This window comes from Bemisia tabaci, chromosome 1, assembly GCF_918797505.1.
Source record: "Bemisia tabaci chromosome 1, PGI_BMITA_v3".
Taxonomy (NCBI): domain Eukaryota; kingdom Metazoa; phylum Arthropoda; class Insecta; order Hemiptera; family Aleyrodidae; genus Bemisia; species Bemisia tabaci.
The window spans coordinates 1,875,953-1,903,413 of record NC_092793.1 but is presented as its reverse complement, the minus strand read 5'-3'; the positions used below and the strand labels follow the sequence as shown (position 1 = coordinate 1,903,413).

The 27,461-nt window shown below is 41.3% G+C and overlaps 1 protein-coding gene across 4 annotated transcripts in view; it reads right to left on the bottom strand.

The window, feature by feature from the left end:
- The window catches only part of slf (C-type lectin domain-containing protein slf), a 117,029-nt gene that overhangs the window by 9,593 nt on the left and 79,975 nt on the right, over positions 1-27,461 (bottom strand). Inside the window, exon 1 of one of the 4 annotated variants that reach the window (XM_019051753.2) lies at positions 3,684-3,770. The exons of the other annotated variants lie outside the window; for them this stretch is intronic. Within the exon in view, the coding sequence (XP_018907298.1) occupies positions 3,684-3,755 (72 nt within the window). The 5' untranslated portion in view covers positions 3,756-3,770. Of the gene's footprint in view, positions 1-3,683; positions 3,771-27,461 lie in introns of those variants that run through there. 4 annotated transcript variants of the gene reach the window in all.

Genomic DNA, 27,461 nt, shown 5'->3' with positions numbered 1-27,461 from the left:
TAAATCTATAATTAGCCCGCTAGTACCACCAACCGCAAAGCGACAATGGTGTCGCAAAGGACACTTCGATGGGGGGTGAAGGAAGGGGAGGGAGGGGTTGAATGTAATAGTGAGGAAGAAGAGGGGTTCATAAATGCGATGATTATACTGAATAAGTAACTGTGCTGACACACTAAAATTCTCTCTGCAGTTTTATTTGCATCAGACGTAATAGAGTTTGCCTGCCACGATCTTACGAAGCAGCGGGCGTATTCGAGGCCCAACTCGAATACTAATTATGGTTTCAGCACCGATCGAGCGTTGAGTAGGTAGGTTCCTGACCGTATTGTACCGCTTAAATATTAGGTACTGGATTCGCGTGTTGCGGTATCCCAAAGTGGAGGATAGAAAAATGCAAAAGGAAATTTGAAACGCGAGTTCAGTTACTTACCTTTTTAGCACACTTTTTTGGAAATATTTAATTTTGGTCAACTCTAAAAAATATTGACTTTTCCCTGACTTTTTTGCTTTTCTCTTACTTAAGAATTTCCGAATTCCTTGACTACCCTGGAAAAAGTAAACTCCCATATAAATTTTCCCCGTCATTTTTTAAGTGCGCTGGCTTCTTACTTAACTTTTGACAACAATTTAATTCCCAGAAAAACACGTTATGGAAACGATTTCGGCAGATGCTCATGTCCTCTCGAATGGCTGAAGTTACCGAGTAGATTATCTACGATTGCCCAGCTCTACGTTCAGTAAAGATTACCTAACTGATCGCGAATCTTCCTAACTTTTCCTATAAATTCCCTGACTTTGCCAGACCTTCCCGGTTTTCCCAGACTGCCGGAAACTCTGCAATATTTTGGCGATGAATGATAAGGCAAGGTTTTGAGATTTACTTTTTAATCAGACCTAATTCAACATTTGAGAAAACTCTGCTTTATTCTTATTCGTGTATTTTGCAGATAAGCCAGGTAAAAACATGGTAAAAATATAAATGTTACTATCGTCAAGTGTTTAAACAGAAAATCGAGAAGGAATCCTTTAAAATCCTGTTTAAAAGCCGCTTCCACACAACACTCTAAATCTGATCATACGAAAACTTCTGAGCCCGTGTCATACGATGAAAGTAGTAGAGTCCCTTTATACCCAGAGTTAAGACAACTCGATTATCAGCTGACTGGCAGCCGGCCTTGGCTGGCCATGGAGGCCGAACCGAGTGCACCCAAACGAACGATATTGAGGGATAAGGATCAGGAATCCTGCGATGTCTGTCACACAAAAACAACAACATCAACAAATTGATTAATTAAAAAGAAAATAAGATTGGTTTGTGAATAATTTCTTAAATATTTTCATTTTGGACGGACGGAAATAACAATTTACTCTTGATAAACCACAATTAGGTAATATTTTAATTATTCTTGTTCACATTCGAGGTACTGCCATCATGGTGCACTCGTTTCGGCCTCCATGAGCGAGAACCAATCAGAATTGGATTTTTTTTTAGGCCACTTTCAGCCCAACCACCCAGTGGAGTCACGTGACCCTCACAGATTGTCTAGAGTACCTGTATAGGGAGAGTACCGACAGATCGGTTCATGGAGGGCTTAGGGCCCAAAAGTGCAGCCACCCTTCTAACCAACTTCTAACGCACAAACACTGCCAGTCTGCAGATTCCAATTCTAACCAAGATGGCCAAGAATGTACAGAAATGAGCGTTCTTCCGCGAAATTGAGTAAATTTATGCAAAAACTGAGTCAAACACGTGCTTAATAAAGGACGGTTCGTAACAATAGTATCAGTAAATCGCTATGGATAATTGAAATTCATAGGTTGGCTGCCCTGTTGGGCCCTAACTTTATTCGCGGAGGCATCGGTGAAGGCCTGATGGACTTTCGGAGTTTCAGATCTGTCGCTACTCTCCCTATACAGGTACTCTAAGATTGTCGGGCCGACAATCTTTGAAGGCCATGGAGGGCCACGTTATGCCACTTTAAGAGCTCTATACTTTGATCGTCTGAAACAGGCTTTAGGTGATTCTAGGAAATACTGAGGGGGCATGTATTATACCGTGATGCAAGTTACTACCATGGCTTAATCTTTTCATTTTGGTCCCTAGAATGAGAAAATATTTGGCAAACTCCCCGCTTTTGACCGCAAGACCCCCAAAACAAATATTGAGGTTGAATATTGAAATTTTGGTAAAACGGCACAGAATATCGAGCGAATTGTCAATTCTCATGTTTTTTGGGTCGTAGATTCTAAAGAAATTGAATAAAAAAAAATCTTCTGTCCCTGTAAAATTAAAAAAGCATATTTTAACGATGTATTAAGGACAGTTTGACCAAAATGGCGGCCAAATGTTGCATTAAAATGCGCCAAAAAAGATTAACTGGGTCCAAAATGCCTTTTTACCCTTTACACATTGTTTAAAAATAAGCAACTTCAAAAATATTTAAGGGATGCACCCATTTTTTTGGGCCGTATTTGGCGTTCCACCCCCATCCCCGTGAAGCTAAAATTGGGCGCATTCTTGGATTTTAGGTATTACTGTAAGTTAGGTGGTTCAGTGGACCATACCGTTGAACTCTACGACCCGAAATACCAATGTTTCGACAAATCACAAACCCATTGTGCTATTACCATGGAGTATCAGGGACACTCGAACCAGATTGGCGGCCGAATTTGGTCCCCACAAGAACCAAATCAGGACCATTTGCATGACATGTTTCTTTACTGTTTCTGGGGGATAAACGACCTCGAAAATATATTTAGAGAGTTTACTCCTCTCTTTGCAATGTATTTCACGTTTCAGCCGCTAAAGAGCCAAAATCGGGCGCCATCTTGGATTTTGGGCATTTCCGTGGGTCGAGGGGTCTTTCGGTCAATTTCTTGGAAATCTACGACCCAAAAAACATGAGAATCGACACCTTTCTCGATGTTTCGTGCCATTTTATCAAAATTTCAATTTTCAGCCGCCATTTTGGCTGTCATCTTGTTTTTGGGTTCTTTCAGTTAAAATCGGGGAGTTCGCCAAAGATTTCCTTGTACAAGGTACCAAAATAAAGGGAGGAATCTACGGGGGAAACTTGCAGCGCGAACTGGCATACGGGATGACACATGCCCCCTGACTGTCAGGACAAATCCCATGAAACGTCGCAGGGAGACAAGGCCTAACATGGACTGCAGACGAATCGCATTCAGCACCGCGCCAGCTGCGGCAACTGTGGTGATCGAAGGAGCGGGACATCTCAGGATTGCATCATCGCCAATCCGCGATTCACCGTGGTTACACTTTGGATAGGTGGAAGGGGGGAGGGTCAGGATGGCCATTGGCCTAGTTCCCATAATCGACCCCCTCACACTCCCCTCCCTCAAAGCCTAGCTACACCCTCGCCCCCTCCTTTCCTCATGCCAATAGACACACTGCTAAAATCGCGACTCGGTCGCTTCGTCGCGCCGCGGCCGCACCGTGGGAACACAGTTCTAGAAAAAAGTTTGTTCCAACTCTGCTGCAAATCTGATCTGGTTGTGGACTCATTCGGGGGATAAATTTCAAATTCAGGGAGGCGACCAGGATTTAAGTTGGGACACTAAGACTCGATGGCGGAAGAAAACAGGTATCGACCTAACAGCTACAGCAAATAGTATCATGAGAACAGGAAAAAATGAAGTAGCCATGTACAGGAGAGTATTACCATCTCAATTATTCTTTTTCTACGGAAAAAGTGTCCCTCTCTTTGACTGGTCGGCAAGTTTGAGGTTTTCATAACACGAACTTCCGCGAGTGCATTTTGTACGCGCCTCTAGCGCGTAATTTCTGCTGCCGCGCCGGGCCGTCTAGCGCACAGCTAATCGCGCCGCGACGCCGGCCGCGGCCAGCTTCAGCGGCGCTGCCCTAGAGAGCGCTCGCGTCGCCAAGATGTTTTTAGTTTACTAAGGTCATTTTATTTTGTTTAGAAAAGGAAAATAATAAGTTTTTTGGTTCCCACAGTTGTAAATAATTGTAAATAAAGCTAAGAAGGTTCCAAAGGTAAAGGTATTTAAGTTCCTTTCTAAGAAGTGTTTTTTGTTCTCCAACTTCCTATGCCGGGCGCGGGATTCCGAGTTACCCAGGTCCTGGGTGCACGCCAGTACAAGTGCCATTTCATCGCCATCCGTCTAGCAGCAGTCTACGGCTCCACAGCTCCAAGGTGCGCCCGGCAATTCAGTGCTCATAAGGTAAGGTTTCCCCGGTACGCCCGGTGTCACAGGTAACTCCCCGGTACGCCCGGTGTATTAGTTTGTAAGCCCCGGTTAGCCCGGAGAAGTTCAGATAGGGACCCCGGTTCGCCCGGAGAGTAGTTTAGGGACCCCGGCTAGCTCGGTGAACTTCAGAGTAGGGACCCCGGCTCGAGCCCGGTGTTAGTTAGGAACCCCAGCTCAAGGGAGCTGAAGCCAGGCCCGCGCGCTCTTGGTAGCTTTTCTCATCTTTAAATTAAATTAGGGATTAAGGCCCCAACACATTTGGTCAACTTATTCGACTAGATTGGCAAGGTTTGCGACCCAACAGAGAAAAACGCTTTGCAAAGCTGAAGTTAAAAACTTAAAAACTATACTCATCGTTAGTTGCTTGTCACTTGCTTATTATGGCTTAAGTTTGCGTCTATCCTTATTTTGACACACCGAGAATCCGAGATCACCGACAGTCCGAGAATTTTGGATGTGGTCGTCATTGCTACCAGCACGAAAACCAAATGTTGTAGGTGCACTGCGCCGTCACTCGGAGGGGATTTCGTTTTGCTGTGAAGGAGATTGGCGGTAAATCTAAAACGTAACCGAAGCCACTCGCGGAAATTCGACTACTAATACCTATACGGTGTGGCCCCTCCACTCCTCATTGCGGACAATGGTAAACAAACAATATGGCGACGCAGGGTTCTGGGCGTGATGAAGGTTTTCCTATTTCAAACTTTTCAATTGAGTTCTGAACATATTTTGATGCATATGTTTCCCGAAATAACACTCTTTGTGTGATTATCATTTGTTTCTCACCCGATTGCACCGATGAACCACTGGACAAGGTACAGAATGAAGCATTCTGATACACATTTCTTCATCAGAATTTCACAGAGGACCCGTTTCGTGCATTGCAAATTACTAGGGCTATGCGAATAATAAATGTTTCAAACGAAGTGAAAAGCGAATAATTTTGTCAATTCGCGAATACGAATAGTACAACGAATAATTTAAGTCAATGGTTGACAGCTACAAATAGTAAAATGAATAATTTCAGTCAATTGTTTACAACTACGAATAGTAAGTAATGCGAATAATTTTAAATGACTTTTGTTTCGGATCGTATTGTTTAAATTTTCAACCAATAATATGATTTTACAAATTTATTTTATCGATAATTAATTGAATAATTGACTATCAATAATTAATTAATTTCAGGTACATATTATCTCACACTCTCTTCCGTCTTGGTCATTCAACTTTCAATGTGTGGTACTCTTGGAGCAACCAAGATACGCGGGCCAATCGCAATCGTTCGCACTGCTCGTAAACTCAACAAAGTCGGTAAAGATAAATTGAGATCCGCCGTTTGCGATGTCTTGGATGGAAGCCTTGCGCAGGTCCTCGCAATGTTTTACGATTGCCACTCGGGAATTTGTCATTTTTGACCACGCGAAGAGTTGACAATTCGTTATTCGTGACGGTGCTAATACTTGAAGATGTCGGTTCAAAAGTTCACAATTTGCGGCGCGAATATTCGCGATTTGCGATTCACTAAGATTCAGATTTTCTAGGGTTACTAATGAATTTAGCGTATCAAATTACGAGTGCATACCAATTTTATCAAGATTCGGTACCTTACAATGGAATGCATTTCCGGTAAAAAAGAAAAAGGGGGAGGAGGGTGTGAAGCTACTACTCTCCTAAGTTTATTGAGGATTGACCGAAGAATTTCAAATTACACAAGTAGTACCATTGAGGTTGAATGTGAACTGGAGTTACAAGTAAATTAGCCATAATAATATTCTTAAAATCAACTAAAATCAAAGGAAAGAAGCACGAAAAAGAGAAAGAAAGAAAGAAAGATCACGGGACAGAAAATCAGGTATCGCGCTAAACGTTCCATTTTCGCCACAGGAACGGCTATGTGAATGATACTTTGGGTAGGGGGGGGGGGTCTAGATGTACCAATTCGAGTAATTTTTCTAGGGAGAAGGGGTACTTTTTCCTGACCTCCTCCCCCTCTTTTTTTGCAAATTTGACCCACCTGTTAAGTTAAACTGCAACATAAACTTGCAACACGATCATATCCTCCATCCGCTAGGGTACCACCCCCTAGATTTGATTTTTTGCCCAGAAATCATTCCATACGTTATCGTTGTCAAGATGCAGGAAAAACGATTGATTTTCCCGAAGTTTGGGGAGGGCCGTAAAAAACGCCTTTAAAAAAATTTGGAACAGTAAAAAGCTTTTGTTTCACCCATAGAACACGCTCCTACTACCGTCCGCCGGTTTAACCTTGGATCACCCTGTGTAAGTGCTGTACAGTGAGCTGGAAAGCCCGGATACGGGTCTCCTGTGCGACACGGCTGCGCAGCGCTGGAGTGGGCGCGGGTTGGCGCTCCTGCACGCTCTCGTAATTATTACAGGGTGTCCCAAAATTCCGTACCCCCCTCGTAACTTTTGAACGGTTAGAGATAGAAAAACGAAACTTTGGGAATGTTTCTATCTTAAAGGGGACCATCTTCTAGACGGTTCAACATTTTTGTCCCCCGTCTCCGGGGGGGGGGGGGGGGGGGGGCGTCAACTTTTTTTTTCCAAATGGTAACCCCTTCTTAAGATACATCATTAGAAAGAACATAAAAAATTAAGAATTTTGGCGCAAACCGCAAATCAATATCTTAATTTTTGACCGAGTTATGATAGGTCAAAGGTCAAATTTCACATATTTTCAAAAAATCATATCTCCGGTTCAAATTATCGTAAAGAAAAAAATAAAACGGGCAAATTTACCAAATTGTGAGCTTTTTTAAGTTAAAATGCACAGAAATTACTTCAAACTAATTTTAAGGGGGATTTCGGACCCCCAAATACGTCATTTTAAAGGTCATACGATATTCTCGCGAAATGAGCCAATCTCCTCTTACTTTTCCTCAACATTATCTTATTAAGTTCAAAATTAGTTCAACATTGCGTTTTCAAGTCCCTAAATCTCGGGCAAAGTTCAAAAAACGAAATTTAAGGTGATTCAATTCAACCATTTAAATTTTATTTTTTTTTTAAACTTTGTTCGACATTTGGAGACTTAAAAACGACCCCAACGGACCCTAAATTTCGAACAAAGTTTAAAAAAAAATGAAATTAAAATGGTTGAATTTAATCACCCTAAATTTCGTTTTTTGAACTTTGCCCGAGATTTAGGGACTTGAAAACGCAATGTTGAACTAATTTTGAACTTAATAAGATAATGTTGAGGAAAAGTAAGAGGAGATTGGCTCATTTCGCGAGAATATCGTATGACCTTTAAAATGACGTATTTGGGGGTCCGAAATCCCCCTTAAAATTAGTTTGAAGTAATTTCTGTGCATTTTAACTTAAAAAAGCTCACAATTTGGTAAATTTGCCCGTTTTATTTTTTTCTTTACGATAATTTGAACCGGAGATATGATTTTTTGAAAATATGTGAAATTTGACCTTTGACCTATCATAACTCGGTCAAAAATTAAGATATTGATTTGCGGTTTGCGCCAAAATTCTTAATTTTTTATGTTCTTTCTAATGATGTATCTTAAGAAGGGGTTACCATTTGGAAAAAAAAAGTTGACGCCCCCCCCCCCCCCCCCGGAGACGGGGGACAAAAATGTTGAACCGTCTAGAAGATGGTCCCCTTTAAGATAGAAACATTCCCAAAGTTTCGTTTTTCTATCTCTAACCGTTCAAAAGTTACGAGGGGGGTACGGACTTTTGGAACACCCTGTATACTTCTTGCAAAAAAAAAAACTGGAAAAACGGCACGCGGTAGTCGCGGCACAGCCTCGTCGCTGTACACCCCCATCTCCACTCTCCCCGTTGAGGAGGAATAAAACCGTAGTAAAGTAACCGTAGCACCAACTCACAATCAGACTCAATGGACGCTTACTCTAACCGGGAGCCCTCTACTTCACTCCATAATCCACGCCCCAGAAAGCGTGAGTCGAAGCTGCAACACCCGCTGGCAGGCAATATAAGCAATGAAAAGCATGAGAGTACAGTGGGTCATATTTGTGCTGAGCCCGAATTTGCTACCCCGCCTACTGATAAGGAGATAGTTAATAATTTAACCAACCTTCAGAAACTGTTTAATTACAACCAAGTTCACTAGTTCATTCTCGATTGTCAGCCAGGCAACTAGAACCACTCGACGGCCAGTCCAGTATTAAGGCCCTTTCTTCAGTGAGGAAAGGTAATTATTATTTCTCATTTTTTTTCATTTTTTTCGCAATAGGTAAAGTGTTGTGTATGCGCTAGGATAATCGGTACCTATAGAATTCTATTCATCGCCTTTAGGAAGGACTGGACGACTGATTCATACTTAGAGACGCCGCCTGTTATTTTGTACGACCACTGCTTGGTCAAAAGGTTTTCTTTGCATGGTGAAACTTAGCGAGCAAACGAGTTACATGTATCTCTCAGGTGTTAAACACACACAGCGTATGCGTGGTTACGTAAGTAAAGATCCAAGACAAAGACAGTGTAGTGTGAACAAGGCGTTTGGCGAAGAAAGGTGCCAACAACTGTTGACATCATGTTCGCTGGCTAAAAATTTCACATTTCACTTCATATGAAATTATTAGATGGGTGTCAGCGTTAATGTTATCGATGTAAAAGAAACCTGATAATCTTAGTGTGATTATCCCATTATATTGGCGTGTACCTATTTTCATGCATTCATTTTTTTACTCTGTGTTGATCCATCAATCCCACAATATACTTTGTGATAAAATAAAAGTCACATTCAAACTTCCTCCCATCACGAGGAGACCGCAGGTCCCATTTCTTTAAAGTCTTCAAGAAGAAGTCCAAGATGCTGACAAAAAATATTCCTGTCAATGGAGCTCTTGCATGTGCTTCATCCTGAGGGGGTTCCTTGAAACGAACTTCCGAACTTAAAAAAGGTTTCAAAAGTGAAGTCATAATGGAGGGGATGGACTACGTGATGGTGAGAGTCCACCTGTGCATTCAGCAAACTCTTCATGCCAAGGTAGAATACCTTTATAGACAAGAGTATAGCCACTGGAGGATCTACTCGTGACTGACTTAGCCATCTTATAGGCTTTACGGAGCTCTCAAGACAAAAAAAAAAAGGCGGACGTCACATATGTACATGCCATTTGGAAGTGCAGAATAATGAGATTTTGCTTGTCTGTATGACCATGAAAGTTACTCAAATTCCGAGGTTAGACGTACTTACTCCATTTTTAATCTACCCTGCTAAAAATTTCCCATAAGAATAAACAGGGGATCCCCTGTGCTCCTGTGGGAATGACAGGGAACCCTCTGTGCTCCCAAGGAATGGACAAGGGAACGCCTGTACTGCCAGGGGAGTGGATAGCAGGGGATCTTCTTTGTTCCCATGGGAGTCTGGGGATCTTCAGTCCCGTCCCTCCGTCCCCACACGTCCCGGTTCCCAGCTTTAAGGTTCGGTTCGCGGACTTCCTGCTCCTCGGTGGTTTATTTCCATCTTATACATTTTTATGATCTAGTTTATTTCAGTTATTCTTTTTATCCATACTATTGTATTTATTTTTTTCATCTATTTTATTTTATATATTTTCTTGATCTATTTTATTTTATTCACTTTCTTATTCTATTTTTTTAAATCTATTTCATTTTTTAATTTTTTAATCTATTTTAATTTTTTTTTAATCTCTTATTTTATTTATTTGTTTATTTATTTTCAAATATTTTATTAGTTTTATATATTATTATATTAGTTTATTTACAATATGTATGTATTCCTTTTTTTAACTTTCATTTATTTTTCTCTATTGTAATAAGTATACTAAGTTGTATAAGTGTGCTTTATTTGATTCATATGTAATTCACTTCTTTCCTTCCAAAAATTGATCTCCTTTATCATGATTTATGTTGCTTTGAAACTTTATTGAAATTTCTAAGAATATCATTGCTTTCAATCCTGGAATTGGCGCTGGGGACGTTTATGAATGCTATATTACCCTCTATGAACACGCGAGCCTCCGGAGCTCCACGGCAGCAGCACTCGGACGATCACGGGAGTTAAGCAATGTCGGGCGTTGTTAGTACTTAAATGGGGTACTTAATGACGCGGCGCGGAGAATCGCATAATGACTAAGAATCCAATACTTGCTTTAAGAATGCCTGGGAAATAAAACTGATTAATTTTCGTATATAATCCTTAATCTTCTTCTACTATGGCTCGGCTACCGGGGACGCCATTTTTGGCACGGAAATCCATGTAAAGCACACGGGAGGCTATCTCTGGGGTCCTCTGGGCGGCTTCTTCTGAGGGAACTTCTCAGGGGAGCGGTTCCCCTGTGTCCAAAATTACCTGGGTAAGAAATACCAATGGGAAATTTTTAGGAGGGTAAAGTGCGTTACGTTTGAAAACATTTGTAACGCCATTCTCTACTTTAGTTAGGTTAGTGACACGCGGGGCAGGGGATAAACGTCAAATAAACGGTTGGCAACAACCCTTCCTCACCCGCTCCCACCTGGGTTGCCGCCATTTTTTCGGATCCTAAACCGGGTGTTTCAGAGCACCCGTCCTCTATCTTTTTCTCAGAAATGGCCGGAAAGTGAGCTTCGGGACGAAAAGTTCTGGGGGTAAATCAACCCCAAAGAATTCGATGCAAATATTTACAGCCCCCAAAACTTCAATGAGGGGGAGGGGGGTTTAAGTAGGGTGCCCCCCGTTGCTCGAGTAATTCAATCAAATAGGAGGGGTATGTTCTGACTTCGGATTCAAATTCTACGACCAAAAATAAGAAGTTTTTGTTGTATGCACTATTCCCCGAGACCCCCATTTTTTGAAGTTACGGGGCATTCTGGGACATTTTCTGCAGAACCTAACTCGAGGTCAATCTAGGAAGTATTGGCAGAGGCCGTTACAGATATAGCGGCCATCTTGATGACGTAGATAAGAACAACCGGCATGAGTGACGTAGACGTTCGATTACGATTACAAGTACCACCTGTTTGGTACCATTATCATTATCACGATACGAAGATGCAAAGATGAAAATTTCCATGAAATTTTAAGAATGAAATTTGGTTTGATACTTATTAACAGGTATGATATATGCTTTTGAGATATGATTATCTTATACCTATAAAAATCATGTAAAATGCCTATGAAATATGTGTCTAAATATGTATAAAACCCTATATACAGGGTGATCCAAAAGTCCCTTCCACCCCCTCTAACTTTTTACCTAATTGAGGTAAAGATTTGAAACTTGGGGGATATTCCTAGGTCAAAGGGAGCTACTTTTTGGCCCCCCTAAAATTTTCAGGGGGCTCCCCTTGGGGGGGGCAACGGCCCCCAACTTTTAATTTTCAAATGGGAAGACCCCCTTTGTGATAGCTCGTTCGAAAGAGCATAAAAAAAGAAAACTTTTCGCGCAAACCCGAAGTCAATATCTCAAACCGTTTCAAAATGGCGGCCGGTTAAAGTTCAAAATGGCCGAAAATTCACACCGGTTATTTGTCGATGGATTTGCGCGAAAATCGGTATGTAGGGAAATTTTGACACGAGAAAAACGAATTTGACGTTAGATTTTCAAAAAAACCGAAATTTCCAAAATGGCCGCCGGTTAAAGTTTAAAATGGCCGAAAACTGTCACCTCGGTTTTTTGCTGATGGATTTGCCTAAAACTTGGAATTTGAGAGTATTTTGGCATAAGATAAACAAATTTGAACTTAGATTTCTAAAAAATCAATTTTTTGTCATTTTGAACTTTAACCGGCGGCCATTTTGGAAATTTCGGTTTTTTTGAAAATCTAACGTCAAATTCGTTTTTCTCGTGTCAAAATACCCCTACATACCGATTTTCGCGCAAATGCATCGACAAATAACCGGTGTGAATTTTCGGCCATTTTGAACTTTAACCGGCCGCCATTTTGAAACGGTTTTAGATATTGACTTCGGGTTTGCGCGAAAAGTTTTCTTTTTTTATGCTCTTTCGAACGAGCTATCACAAAGGGGGTCTTCCCATTTGAAAATTAAAAGTTGGGGGCCGTTGCCCCCCCAAGGGGGGCCCCCTGAAAATTTTAGGGGGGCCAAAAAGTAGCTCCCTTTGACCTAGGAATATCCCCCAAGTTTCAAATCTTTACCTCAATTAGGTAAAAAGTTAGAGGGGGTGGAAGGGACTTTTGGATCACCCTGTATAACCCTATGAAATATGTATATATACCCTATGAAATAGGGTACCTATTCGATGTATTACTATATCATTGGCTGCTAGGGTTGGCTAGGTACGAGTCTTTTTATTGGAAAGCTGCATGATTGTACAGTTCACAAATACCTTTTCCGCGAATCAAATGAAACGAACACTTACCGAAAGTAGAGCGTACTATCTCTTATATTATTGCGGATCGACAAAATAATCAATTTATATAGTCCAGTCAATCTGGCATTTTATTTTGCAAAAATCTGAGGAGAAAAAAGTAAGACAGATTCTTATGTAATTTTGGCCGCTGAATCCGAATCTGATGTATGCCAACAAAAATTTTGCCCGGAAATGGCCGCCATCTTGAGAAAATGGCGGAAAATCACGATTTTCCCCAAAAATCTCACTTATTTGGGGATTTACGACAAAATAAGTTATCTTCATTTTAAAAGTATGTAAATTTTCCTATCAAACGGCTTTTAGATTTTTGAAATCGAACAATTAGGGTAAAAGTTATTGGCAAAATTTTTGTTGGCAAACATCAGATTCGGATTCAGCGACCATAATTACATAGGAATCCGTCTTACTTTTTTCTCCTCAGATTTTCGCGAAGTAGACCCCTTTTTTGGGCCAGATTGACTGGACTAATAAGGATCGAGATAAATGAGTGTTTTCAATAGATATTTACACATTCCTGGTAGGTATGTTTTTTGCTAAAGTGCGTGCTTGAAGGCGAATCTCTCGTAGAGTAGGTATATCTACCTGTTTACGTTTACTCATTCTCCCTTGGCTCAATCGTAGTGTATGTGGGAAGATATTGGTCTTCGGTCAGGATTAGGAAGTTGGAGGTTTAAATACGTGCGCACTCATATCAACGGGAGAGGAAGCGAACAGAGAATCAGAGACGTCGAGACGACAGTCAATCGACGTTGGATGAATGCGAGTCTGTGTTGCTCAATGCTCAGTGCCCGAGGACCGAGCACACTGCATGCACACAAGTTGCTTACAACAGTCTCTGAGTTGTGCGTGTGTCAGGTGCCATGCTGCGGCCGTCCAAATACTTCTCCATCTCATCATCTCCAACTTTCATGAGACTTCAAATTAGGTAAAGGCGCTGAACAGGGATCCCCGTACTAATTGTCACTTCGGTTTCTCTGCCTTTAAAATGCAGCATACCAATGGTCATTTGGTCGGTGCCGAACCACATTAGTAGGTATCTCCGTTTGCAAATTTGCAGACTTTCCTGTAACACTTTATATTTCCTCCGCAAGCTAGTCAACGTAGCGTCTTCAATGAATGGAAACTCTCTTGATTTTTCCTATCCGTTAGCAAAATACCAGGGGATACGCCCTTACGCCGCAATGCAGCCCAACTCTCATTGGGCGCTTCACGTCCTCCAGAGCCAGCATTGCGAACCCCTGTTAGTTAATTTAAATACAGCGAGTTCATCTTGGGACTGTCCTATATAATAGCTGTAAAAATCATGAATATCGGCACGAAGAATTTTCAGAACGAGCTGTGACAAAAAATAAAAATATATATCTTGTAAATAAGAGTACAGAGGGCGCACAATTATTTAATCACGTCATACAATATGCACGAAAACCTGGGTTATATTTCCAAAATCTGAATAACACGGGCTCATCTGGACGATCACTCGTTGATAGCTATGGGAAAAACATGAAAATCGGCCCCGTAGAGTGACGAGACGAAAAAACAAATGTGTCAAATTATGAGAATTTGGAGGGCAGAGAACTTTAATGATTCTGCGTAAATTTCAAGCTGTAAAGTTGGCTTGTGCCTCTTCGAAAAAATAAAATAGGAAGGAGCGAAAATTTTGAATCACCGCAATGAAGATTGACACTTGGTCTCGCACTTGGGCCATATATATTATTTTTTGTCATTGCAATAACGTTCTACACCTGATATTGGTGAGTATAGAATCATCAATCTTCCATAATTTCGAGAAGAAAAATAAACAAGTTGGATTTTGCAATCGCCAGCGATAGCAATATTCGTCATGGGAACTTTAGCTTCTGGGATATGAAAATGTTAAGGTACATAGTTCGTTTGTAGTATCTTCTGAATTGAAGGGGCTATGTAATTTTGTGTTGACATCTCTTTTTTAACATTTTTAATTTTTTTCTTTGCATACAAGAAAGCTGATATGTACCAATTATTTATTTTCGTTGGATTATATATGGTTTTCGGAAGTTAACGCATTTAAGTTCCAGGTTCGCTTTTTCGGCGTAAGTATGATATTTTTACTTTACACATATGCCCGAATACGCATCATAAGTGACCTATGTGCTTCCTAAGTTGCCAAGTATTAATTGTTGTTTGATGATTCATCTAAAACATTCAATACAACCAGTAAAAATTATATGATTTCTACGAGATTCGAACCCTCACTCGCATCTAATGGGAGATATATATAGAGATTAACGAGTGTCCCAGACAACCGAGCTATTTCGACGCTCATTTAATTCGGGAGAAAAGAGAACAGTTAAGTGATCTCGGACGCTGAGCGGGGCTTCACAAAAGACGACCTTGACATCCGGCCACTGCTGTGATAAGAGACAACGGATTAAGCGCATTTCTCTGTGAGACATTGTTTGCCTATGGTTTCATGTGTCACAAGGTTCATCTCAGCATGCATTTGCTATCGCGGCAGTAAGCTGAGGCAATATTTCTGTATTCATGGATTAAATCCATCAATCGAGTTCTGATTTTGGCTTATAAACCCGTAACGGGTCCTCCAGAGCAATTTTCCACCTTGTACGATGGTTATTATTTCTTTACTTCTATTTTTAACATTTGAGGTGGGATAATGGCGGCTTCTCAAGAGCACCGAGGTAGGCGATCTTTTGCACCAACGAACAGAAAACTGATGGCGAAAAATAACCAATCGGAACCTCCCAAAAAAAAGAATTTGCCCAAAATCGGAACTTCGTGGTTCTGCGCAGATTTACCAGTCAGACACGACATCTCAAGGTGGAAAAAAACTCGCTGAAAGCGAATTTTAGAAATCAACACAACTTGACGTAGAGACATGATTGGCTAAAAAATACAACGGTTTTTGATACATCGGAAAATCAACCAAAAATCGAAGACTGGGCGAAACGCTCAAGGTCGCAGAGGCATAGGGAATCCCATAGCGATAGCAACGGAACGATTGTAAAATCATGGGGAACTCCGTTCCCATGACAAAACCTGTCTGTGCACCGTGCCTCCGAGTTCTGCACGCTACAATAATTTCCGATCTCGGTACTTTATCCTGTGTATTTCGCGAGAAACACGGTGGTGCTTACTGATAGCTCTGAAACAAATTTGCAAACTCAACAGAAGCTCTTAAAGTCTCGGCCGCGATGGAGGGATCGCCTATGTAATATGTTGTGGAAAGATTGGCCTCTGCTCCGGCCACCGCACGACCACGCCGCCCCAATGCTTTTACTTGTTTTCAACTTGTTTTGTTCCATACCATCTCCGTTGAACCAGCTCTCTATTCTTGTTTTAGGATTTGTGCTGTGTTAATACAATGATAAGAATGTGTTGTACTCGTGTATTCGTGTGTTTGCCGGAGTAAGTAGCTAATTTTACTAATTGGTCCTTAGTGATCCGAAGTCCCTTATTCCATGCTAACCCCAGGTTTTCTGCAGGTGACAGGGAATGCTGATTAACCTGTTGCATGCGAGTACGTGAGTGCCTCATGCGATTGGAATGTTCCTGTACACGATGGCTGTAACTGTCTCTATTGAATCTTGGCTAACGTTACACTTATTGCGCATCAGTTTCACTGCTGATATTGCTCTGAAATCCCTGTCTTAGATGGCTTGAGACATGGTCGGTAACTGCAGGCCTAATTCTAGGGCCAGTCAACGTAGCTGGTGTCCTGTGGAACTAGGAAAGTATCAGAGCTTGGAACTGTCACAGCTACCCAAGTAGCATTTTTCAACGGAAAAATCGCGATTTTATCGCCGATAAAATCGCGATTTTCCTCGATTTTATCGGCGATAAAATCGCTAGGATCATCAACATCTGAGCGATTATCATCGATCTTTTCGCGATTTTATCGGCCCGCAAAAATTGCGATTTTATCGCGATAAGATCGAGATATCGGCAAAGATAGAATCGACAAAATAGAAGGGCACGTGAAGAAGATAATATTGTCGAGAGGTTAGGGTTTCGTCCGCGGTCTACGTTTGCGAGCCCGAGATCTCGCAGGTGTTCGCATCCAGGGGAATAGAGGTGTTGCATGTGTGAGGAATTTGCGATTTGATTGTTGACTCTTAAGTAAAAGTTCGTGAGAAACACGATAATGCCACTGGTTTTCGCTGAAATCAACTCCCCAGCTCAAAAAAAGCTCTCAAGTTGAGGCAAAAATGGAGGGGATATCCCACCCTACCCTGAGAGTCCACGTCTACATCAAGACAAACTCTCCATGCAAAGATAGGGAGCAAATACATTGACAGGGCTGCCACTTTTTTTGGGGACTCCAAAACTGAAAACACGGCAACCCTGCTAATGTATTTGCTCCCTATCTTTGCACGGAGAGTTTGTCTTGATGTAGACGTGGACTCTCAGGATAGCGTGGAATATCCCTCCATTTTGGCCTCAACTTGAGAGCTTTTTTTGAGCCTGGGAGTTGATGTCAGAGGAAACCAGTGGCACCATAGTGTTTCTCGCGAACTTTTACATAAGAATCAACAGTCAAACCGCAAATTCCTCACACATGCAACATCTCCATTTTCCGCTAAATTTGAAATTCCCGCCATTTTTCATTGGCGGGAATTTCAAATTTTGCCCCCCTTTCTAAGCTTTCTGTTCTCCTCTAATATAAAAAACCTGGATCCTATTTTCGAATTCTGATCACAGCGGGCTCATCTAGGGACTATCACCTGTTGATAACCGCAAAAATTATGGAAATCGGCCCCGTAGAACGCTTTAACGAACTATGACGAAAAATAAAAGATTACATTGTTTAAACGGGAGAATTCGCAACTTTACCATGCAATATAAAAAACCTGGGTCATATTTTCAAAATCTAAATAAAGCGGGCTTATTTAGAGACAATTGCCTGTCGATAGCCGCAAAAATCATGAAAATCGGCCCGGTAGAACGCTGGAACTAAGCGTTACCGGATACGCAAATTTAGGAGGTCTCGGAACCTCTATCTATGATGGTATTTTATACCTTCAAAAAAAAGGACACTTGATAGGATATTTTAATACGGTATTCTATACCTATTTTCAGATATTTAATACCCTATTTAATACGTATTTTGTTAAGATATCTTGATAGGTATTACAAATCATATTTTGGCTACTAGGGAGGCCATGGATTGTAGAATAACTAATCCTAACAAATTAATAAAATAATATTTACTAGCCGACCAAAGTGATTATAAGAATTAATCATTGCAACAATTGCATTTTTGTAATTTTTAAGAAAAAAATACAAACATTCACGAACGGGTCCGGTGAACTCTCTCCAACGTCTACGCGTTGAAATCAGCCACTCGTTTTGCATTTCATTGCATGAGGCTACTGCAAGGGTTTCAATTTTACCTATACCTCTCTTTTTTCCGTATTGTTTTTATTCTTTTCCTTCTAGCTACGGAATTGAAGTTCAGATGAGCTGATGATGATGATATTTTGGTGTTACGGTCGTTGGTTGTGAAATATGGCCAAGTTCCAGAGTTAGGGGAGAGTGGGGCCAAGTGCGCGAACCGGGGGGCTATCCGAGGCATATGAGAATTCTCGCAGAAAAAAGAAAATTTCGTATTTTCAGCCTAACAAAACTATCTAGCGAGCAGTGGCAAGTAAACCGCGTTTGTCGTCATTTTTAATTTTTTTTTTTTTTTTTTTTTTTTTTTTTTTTTTTTGGAAAAATATCTTAATTCGGAGGGATTGGATTTTTTTGAAGAGTGCTGATGGTTAAAAACGGACTCAGCGCATCTGGTTCACCGAAGGACAGTTAAGTTCAGGTGACAACAAGCTATTACGATTGATTTGAGACCGATTTTCCGTCGCAAAATGAAAATTTTTCGTAAAACTGGCAACTTAGGAGCCTCGGTATAGGCGGAAAAAGTCAAAAAATTTCGAAAAAAGAAAACACACTCATTCACATATTTTCCACGTAGAATTTTTTGAGCCCTATCCGTCAAGCGATTTCCAAAATAAGTGTTTTTCGCTCCACCCTACCAAAATCCCTCGACTTTCAATCACGTAACACTGGCCTGACCCCCTCCCCTTCAATTTTCAAAGAGCCATGAATACTTTGAGAAAACAACTTGAGAAAAATTCGGGGTTTTTTGGAGAAATTTCGCTGAATACGACGGGAAGAGGTCAACAAAGGTGTGGAAATACCTGATTAGATTTGTTATATTCATAATTTCACCGGAAAAGTGCACCTGGTCAGTTTTGAATGAGTTAGCCAGAGGGGGCGAGTAAGTGCGACACGCGTTACGTCGGCTGGATCACGCGCCAAAATGAGTCATCCGGGAAGGCCTGGATTTTCAATTTTTGCATGTTTTTTCTAAGCCCCTCCCCTCCCCCGGCTTTGATTTGTTATGTAAAGCTGGGCTTGACCCCCCTCCCCCTGTGACGCACTGTAACGCTGGCTCAAACCCTCCTACCCCTTGAGACTTCCAAAATAAGTGTTTTTCGCTCCACCCTACCAAAACCCTCCTACTTTGGATTACGTAACACTGGGCTGACCCCCTCCCCTAGAATTTTCCAAAAACCATGCATACGTCAAATAACGTCGTTTTGCGGAGCATCTGTCCCTTACCCCGTTTTTGGCCCAAATTTGACCGCCACCTTGATTTTTGGGTCTCAAAAAAGATGAAAAAAGATGATTTTATGACTGCAGAATTTCAATCTACGACCAAAAGCATATTTGTAATGGAAGAAATCTACTCCTCAGTTGGCCAAAAATGTAGTTTCCTTAAATTTCACTCCCGCGGCGATGGCCGCCATCTTGAATTGGGAGTGTCTGCACAAAATCTGAGAATAATCACATTGATTTTCTATTACTATACGTCATTACAAAGAGATTAACACAACTCCCACAATTAAATCACAAATAGGCCTACGAGGAGATATTTGCTCCCGGACTATTCATCGCAAGCCATACTTCTCTGTTGAGTGTGGACGTCAAGAACCAGATTTTTTGGAGGGCACTGAATGCGACGTGAGCCCCCTCCCCCTCCCCTAAAGTAGACGCTCATGGTAAAAGGACTCGGACAACAATGAACACGATGCAGTTGAGTGGGCACACACCCCGTGCGTCGCGTACTTAGGCACCGTCAATCCCCAGTCCAAAAAAAAACGGGAAAAATCGCGAATAATTTCAGTTAGTTCGGTTTTCTTACTTCACCAGCCACTGCCACGGAGCGTGCGCTGCCTTGCTGAGAGAGAGCTCAGTGTCTGTTGAATTTTCTAATGCGGAATTATTTAAAGAATCAACGTTGCTGAAGATGGAAAATCTGGTGGAACCTACATCAAATTCGCCAAAGAGTGATAATAAACGAGAGAAGAAACACCCGTTTAACTGTAAGTAGGCGTTATGAACAGGTAAACAATTGTAGCGCGGACTCATCCATTCAGCTGTTTCCGTGAATACCTACGTTGCAATATGGTTGGTAAACACATTTCGACGGTGAAAGTCGGCAATCACATAACTCGTTTGCGGTGTCTGAAAATCTCCGCCTCTACGTCATTTTTTTAAAGGAGAGCAAATTGACATTATTTCTTGAAGTTTTTGCAGAATTTTCTTCGCATTGAGAAGAAAAATCATGACAGTTTTAAAGAATTGCCGTTGAGTAGTTTTCCATTTAAAAAATAAAGTATGACAGGAAGTCTGCGACGTCGCAAACCGAGTTATGTGATTGCCGACTTGCACCGTCGATTTGTTATTGAAGGTGTCGCCTTAATAAAACATGGTCATTGACAGTTGACACCTGCGGAATACTGAGAATAAAACAAGAGACTTCCACATTGATCGATCCAATATGACTACACTTTCTTGATACTAGATAAGGATTATATGACAGCTGATAAATTAACAACACCAAAAAAAAAGAGAGATCAATGCAGAGATTGGGTGACAAAGCAACGGGGTCCGAAACAAAGAGGAGGGGGAGGACATTTGCAAACATAAACACTGAGAGAAAAGAATGGGTCAAAGAGCATGATGCAAAAACGGCTTCTTTCGCTCCCCCCCCCCCCCCCTCTGGAATTTCTTCAAACTTTGTCTATTTATTACTCATGCTTGAACGCTTCTTTTCCCAAATTTTCAGACGGCTAAAATTTTTTTTTTGGGGGGGGGGGGCGCTAGGGTGGGTGGAAGTCATAACCTGTGGACCTCGATATCTCTCGAACGAAGAAAGATGTCGAGGTCCGGTTTCGATGAAAAAACGTCTAAAATTGTGAAATCATATTTTTAAGTTGACATATGTGTTTTTCAGTTTTCGAGTCTAGAAAATTTCTTAGAAATAGAGGATACAGAAAGATTTCAATTTTTTATTTGAACCAAAATCAGTTTTTTAAATTGTTCAGTCTTTTTTCGCATCCAACGAGTGGTCCATTAAGCTGGGGAACCGAACGGTTCGGGAGTTATGAGCGTTTGATGTTTCCGTCCACCGCGCCCCGACCGATTTTCGCGCGCCAAAAAGCCGGATTTGGGTGTTATTAAATCAGAAGGGGGCTATGTCCCCTGAGCGCTACGCGGCCCAACCTCCCAGGGGGCGCTTCGCCCTCTCTTAGGCCCGCCTCGACAAAAGATTGACCAAAAAAATGAAAAGATTTACCACGTAATATAAAAAAACCTGAGTCATACTTTCAAAATCTGAGTAAAGCGGGCTCATGTAAAGACTATTGGATGTCGATAGCCGCAAAAATCATGAAACTCGGCCCGGTAGAAAGTTGGAACTGAGAGTTACCAGATATGCAAATTTAGGTCTCGGAGGTTATACTATAGAGGACTGAATGTTCAAACCGTGCAAAATAAGTTTTTAGGAACTCTTGAGGGTCGCTGAGTTCAGAAATTACGGATACTTCCAAAAAATTCACGTTTATAAAATTACAACTCCGTAGCGCTACTTTGGAGGCCCACCGAGCGCCGATCGGCCGCTCAGTGGGCCAGTGCGGAGCTGCAATTTTAAAAACGTGAATTTTTTGGAAGTATCCATAATTTCTGAACTCGGCGACCCTCAAGAGTTCCTAAAAACTTATTTTGCACGGTTTGAACATTCAGCCTTCTATAGTATAACCTCTGAGACCTAAATTTGCATACCTGGTAACTCTTAGTTCCAACGTTCTACCGGGCCGGTTTTCATGATTTTTGCGGCTATCGACATCCAATAGTCTTTAAATGAGCCCGCTTTACTCAGATTTTGAAAGTATGACTCAGGTTTTTTTATATTACGTGGTAAATATTTTCATTTTTTTGGTCAATCTTTTGTCGTGGTGGGCCCAAGAGAGCGCGAAGCGGCCCCCTGGGGGGTTGGGCCGCGTAGCGCCCAGGGGGCATAGCCCCCTTGTGATTTAATAACACCAAAAAAAAAAAATTCTCCGAAAATACAGTAGATGTGGTATTTTTTTAAAATCATTGTACCTCGTTGACATTTGCTTCAAATTTGAATTTCTCAAGCTCCTTTTTTAGAGGAAAATGCGTACTATTATAAATTCCTTGACTGAACCATATTTGCTGCTCGTACATTGAAACACACAGCGTCGAAAACTGTGAACGCGATTTTCTCAAAACTTGAAAGCGCCACATCCGCTGTTTTTACATACAGGGTGATCCAAAAGTCCCTTCCACCCCCTCCGATTTTTTACCTAATTGAGCTACAGATCTGAAACTTGAAGGATGTTCCAAGGCCAAAGGAACCTACTACTCGGCCCCCCGAAATTTTCAGGGGGGCCCCCTTGGGGGGACAATGGACCCCAACTTTTAATTTTCAAATTGGAAGACGCCCTTTGTGATGGCTCGTTTGAAAGAACATAAAAAAAGAAAACTTTTCGCTAAACTCGAAGTCAATATCTCAAACCGTTTCAAAGTGGCGTCCGGTTAAAGTTCAAAATGGCCGAAAACACACCAGTTATTTGTCAATAGATTTGGGCAAAAATCGGTAACAAGAGGTATTTGGACACGAAAAAAACGAATTTGACGTTAGATTTTCAAAAAAACCGAAATTTCCGAAATGGCCGTTAATTAAAGTTCAAGATGACCGAAAATTGGTATTTTTAGAAATCTGAGTTTACATGTGTTAATCTTATGCCAAAATACCCTCAAATTAGGCAATAGCTTAAGGCAAATCAATTGGCAAAAAACCGAGGTGGCAATTTTCGGCCATTTTTAACTTTAACCGGCGGCCATTTTAAAAATTTCGGTTTTTTTTGAAAATCTAACGTCAAGTTCGTTTTTCTCGTGTCAAAATACCTCTAGATTTCGATTTTTGCCCAAATCCATTGACAAATAACCGGTGTGAGTTTTCGGCCATTTTAAACTTTAACCGGCCGCCACTTTGAAACGGTTTGAGATATCGATTTCGAGTTTAGCGAAAAGTTTTCTTTTTTTATGCTCTTTCAAACGAGATATCACAAAGAGGGTCTTCCCATTTGAAAATTAAAAGTTGGGGTCCGTTGCCTCCCAAGGGGGGCCCCCTGAAAATTTTAGGGGGGGCAAAAAGTAGCTCCCTTTGACCTAAGAACAACCACCAAGTTTCAAATCTTTACCTCAATTAGGTAAAAAGTTAGAGGGGGTAGAAGGGACTTTTGGATCACCCTGTTTAAGACTTCATATTGGTAACTACAGTGCTCGTCCTTAGCACGGCCGCGGCCGGGGTGGGCAAGTATGAAGGCGGGAGGCGAATACTGAATTTCACTGGCTCACGGGGAGTGAAAATTTGATCGACTTTCAACCAAGTAGTCTCACTTTATACAAGGTAATGATCTGCACTACTTTTGAAACCTCGACATTAATTGATTTACTTGTACTTTTATCGGTTCACGCAATAGATGCGATCATCCTCGAAAGTTTCCAACATCGCCCGATCCAAGTCGAGTGGGTAATCTATTTGGAATTGATGCGTTTGCAATGTACGCCTCGTCCTAATTAAACCATTTCAAAGACACCGCAGACCGTCATATGTGCTCAGCTTTCATTTATTCCGGCGAATGAGTAATTGAATAGAATCTCGTCTTTCACAAATTCAAGCTTAATGATAACAACTACCCTTTCCTTTACATTCTTCTCGGACAAAAAACAAAAGGAATTAAAATATTTTCCTACCAACATGACTATTTCAAGCTCATCTAGAATATATTTTGCAAAAGTGAATAAGATCAAAATTTGAATAAAATCAATTTCGCAAGAATTATTTCTAATATGACAGCATTTTGCGATAATGAACCACTATTTCTGGTTCTAAAAACAAGTTATATGTCCTTTGATTCCTCGCGCAGATAGTTGTTTTAAAGGTGATTCGATGGACGCCATATTTTGTGTCAGAACGGCATGCGATATATCGAATCAATTGGTTCCATTTTTTCAGCTACTCGTCATTTTTCTCCAATTTTGAGATCGCAATTCTATTGTCAGGAGACTAAAGCACTCACCAATTTTAACAAAGAAATTCAACGTAATAAAGGTGTGGTTTTTTTAGAGAGAAAACATCGCATTCGATACTGATATCGAAACTGCACTCGAATGCAATATTTTCTCTCTAAAAAAACCACGGCTTTATAAGAGTTTGCTCTAGACCAGATAACAATCGGCGTGTTTACGTTCATATTTTCCTCGCCCGCCTTGATTGATCTTGAACTCTCCTCGAATTACGCGCGGAACTGCGCAAGCGTCGGCCATGATGAATATTGCCGACGATGGAGCGACTCCTCTAACAAAATGTTCACCCGTGTCGTGGTATCGTTTTTGAGGCGGGAAGCTCGAAAAAACGCAAATTTCTTATGGAAATTGTGAAGTAAGAAGTGCATTTCAGACCTTGCCGATGTGCTCATCGTGATTTTTGAGACATTTTCAATGGGTAACAACTCTTATTTGCCAACCTCTAACACTGCCACACCCAACTCTTAACAACCACATCGTGGTTTTTAAGACATATCTATAAAGAGCAACTCTTATTTGGACTGAGTTAAACAGAAAGGAACCAACCCACATTTTGGAAAAAATTGAGTTATGAGTGGTTTTGAACTTAACCACTGCTCTACTATCTATCGCCAAAAATTTAACGTTTCTGTTGGAGCAAATTTTGCAGAAATTGAACTTGAAGTTTATCTTTTACATTGCGTCTTATGCAAGAGCCAAACTTTAAACCTCTTTTTCTCGGTTTGATCCCGATGTGGCTTGGTTCCGTTCTGTTTAACTCCGTCCATTTTTGCCCTAGCAAAAGTTTGCAACAGGCCCATTGCAGGGTGTAGTTTAATTAAAAGTGAGCGATTCTCTAAACTCGGCAACACTGAGCTCGGCCTGTTAAATTATTTATAAAATTAACAAATTATAATAGCGCCCAAAGCCCTAACATTTCCGGGGGTTCGTGGCCTCCATTTTGGGTCAACGAGGGTCATGTGGCACATCAACAAAAAGGTATTGATCTCTTCTCTTAGGGGGTTTTTACATTTTGAAAATCGGATGATTTTAACGCCTACAACGTCCAAATGAAAATTACCCCGAAAATGCCCCGTAACTCCAAAAAATGGGGGTTTAGGGAGAAAGAGCATTGCAAAAAAGTTCTTATTTTCGGCCATAAAATTCGAATCGAAGTCAAAACATACCCTCTTTCTTTGAAATATGCGATAAACAGGCGGTAGTCCTCTTAACAACCACCCCTCTAAATGGCGTTTTGGGGGGCTGAAAATATTTCATTGCATTTTTTAGGGTTGATTTACCCATAAAAAAAGTTCGTCCGTAAGCTCAATTTCCGGCAGCTTCAGAGAAAAAGATAGTGGACGGGTGGTCTGGAACACCCGGTAGTTTTCTGCAAGGAATTCTGGAGGGAAAAGAATTGTAAATCTAAAAGTTATGGCTCGGCAACCGATTTACTTATATTAATTTATCGATTTTCAAAAATTCATAAGGGACGGTTGTAAATAATATCAGCTACATAGAGGGAGGGAAACTACTGGGACTGCCTGACATACCTGTGCGAAGGGAGGAGGGAGAGAGGGAGAGAGGACCTGACATGGGAGAGGGGGAAATCAGGAAAAATCCCTGTCGTCAATACATACGTAAGGCAATTGCGATATTCATAGTACCGTGTTTTGATCCTTTAGACTTGTAGATTAACAGTTGTATAGATAGACAGTATGTTGGAGTTTTTTAAATAATAAGATCTATTCGGATGCCAAGTTTGAATATTGACGGAGATATCGTCGAAACCTGATTACCTGAGGTACCGAGGGGCTCCCTGGGCAATATCTTATTATATTACCACGTTTTTTAGTTCTTCATCTCAACAAGAGATCCGACCAGATCCTTCAGGACCCTTGGAGTCTAGAAGAAGTATTTAGAGATTCGTGTCATGGGGCCCCTAATGATCGTTGGGGAGCCTGATATTGATAGTTTGGAGAATTTCAGAAATCAGCGTTTTGCGGGCTCTAAGTAAGACAAGTTCCTTGGACTCATCGCCTCAAAACTTAGTAGCATAAAAGGCCCGAACTCCAGTATTATGGTGGGTCCCGGAAAACTAGTTTCTTAAGGGCCCCGAAAGTTCACAGTATTAGATTTAGAGAGGATTTTAGACGGAATTTTGGGGGGATGGGAAACGTGATTCACCTTCAATAATTTAGAGAGCATGCGACCCGCAGAGGTACTTGCCCCTTGTTGCCAGCATCCCTAATCCGCTAATCCGGCCCTGAATACGCGTTCAATAAGGAAAACACGGCGTATGATGTCAGTAGAGCATACCATGGTTTCTTTCGCCTTAGTTCCATGAATCAGTGATATACATGTTTGCACTTATTGCTCGACCTAAAACATGGATAATACCAAGGTGGAAGAATCTATGGTAGTATGCGCTTCCGCGGTGGATGACCCCACACGCTTCGCTTTTCGATGCGCGACATCACCGTAAATATTAGAGAGAACAACTTGGCGTTTTAACAGATCATAGTGATTTTTGATAATCTGTATCCTCAAATCATCAAAACACGGGTCTATAACGAGTGTCACTGACCGATTGTGGGTGACCTCTCGATAGGATACATGGGAAGATAAGTTAACAACGATCAACACCATATCATCATTCAAGTTCGTCTAAGTTAACCTACCGTAGCAGAATACCGAAAAAGTATCTCATTGAATGCATGTATGTATATTGACAATGGCGCAACCAGAAATTTTCAGGGGGGGGGGGGGGGATGGGATGGGTGTTGTTAAAGGTGAAAAGTTCTTTGGAATCGAGAAAAAAGACGAGGGTTTTTTTTTTTTTTTTGGGGGGGGGGGGGGAGGGGGGTCCAGGATCCAAGGAGAATTGAGTGAACTCTCTAAGTTTTATTGCAGTAACGTACGTACTGGATGTAAGTTTACGTTTTGAAGGTATGTACAGTACAGACACTGGGTACCCAAGAAACTGATACAAAGGAGGAAAAATGACTTCTTGGGGGAAAGTTTCCGGGTCCAGGGGATCTGAACACCCCCCCCCCCCCTCCCCATTCTAGCTCCGAAACTATACTGGGTGTTCCAGAGCACACGTCCACTATCTTTTTCTAGGAAACGGCCGAAAATTGAGCATCGGGATGATAACTTTCTTCGATAAATCAACCCTAAAGAATTCAATTAAAATATTTTCAGTCCCCAAAACCCCATGGGGGGGGGGGGGGGAGGGCACAGTAGGCCAGAATGTCACTAGCGGCGCTTAATTGATAACTCATGCTACATCAGGCATATCGTTCAGTACATGATGATTACTGGAGTATTTTGATCTGCTCTTTCCAAATTTTGTGTCAAAAAGGCCAGCAAAAACGTCTAAACGTACTTTTTCTACGTCGAAAGCCGAAGAAATTGCTCGATAAAAAAGAGGGTTTTATGATTCTTATCAAATGGGGG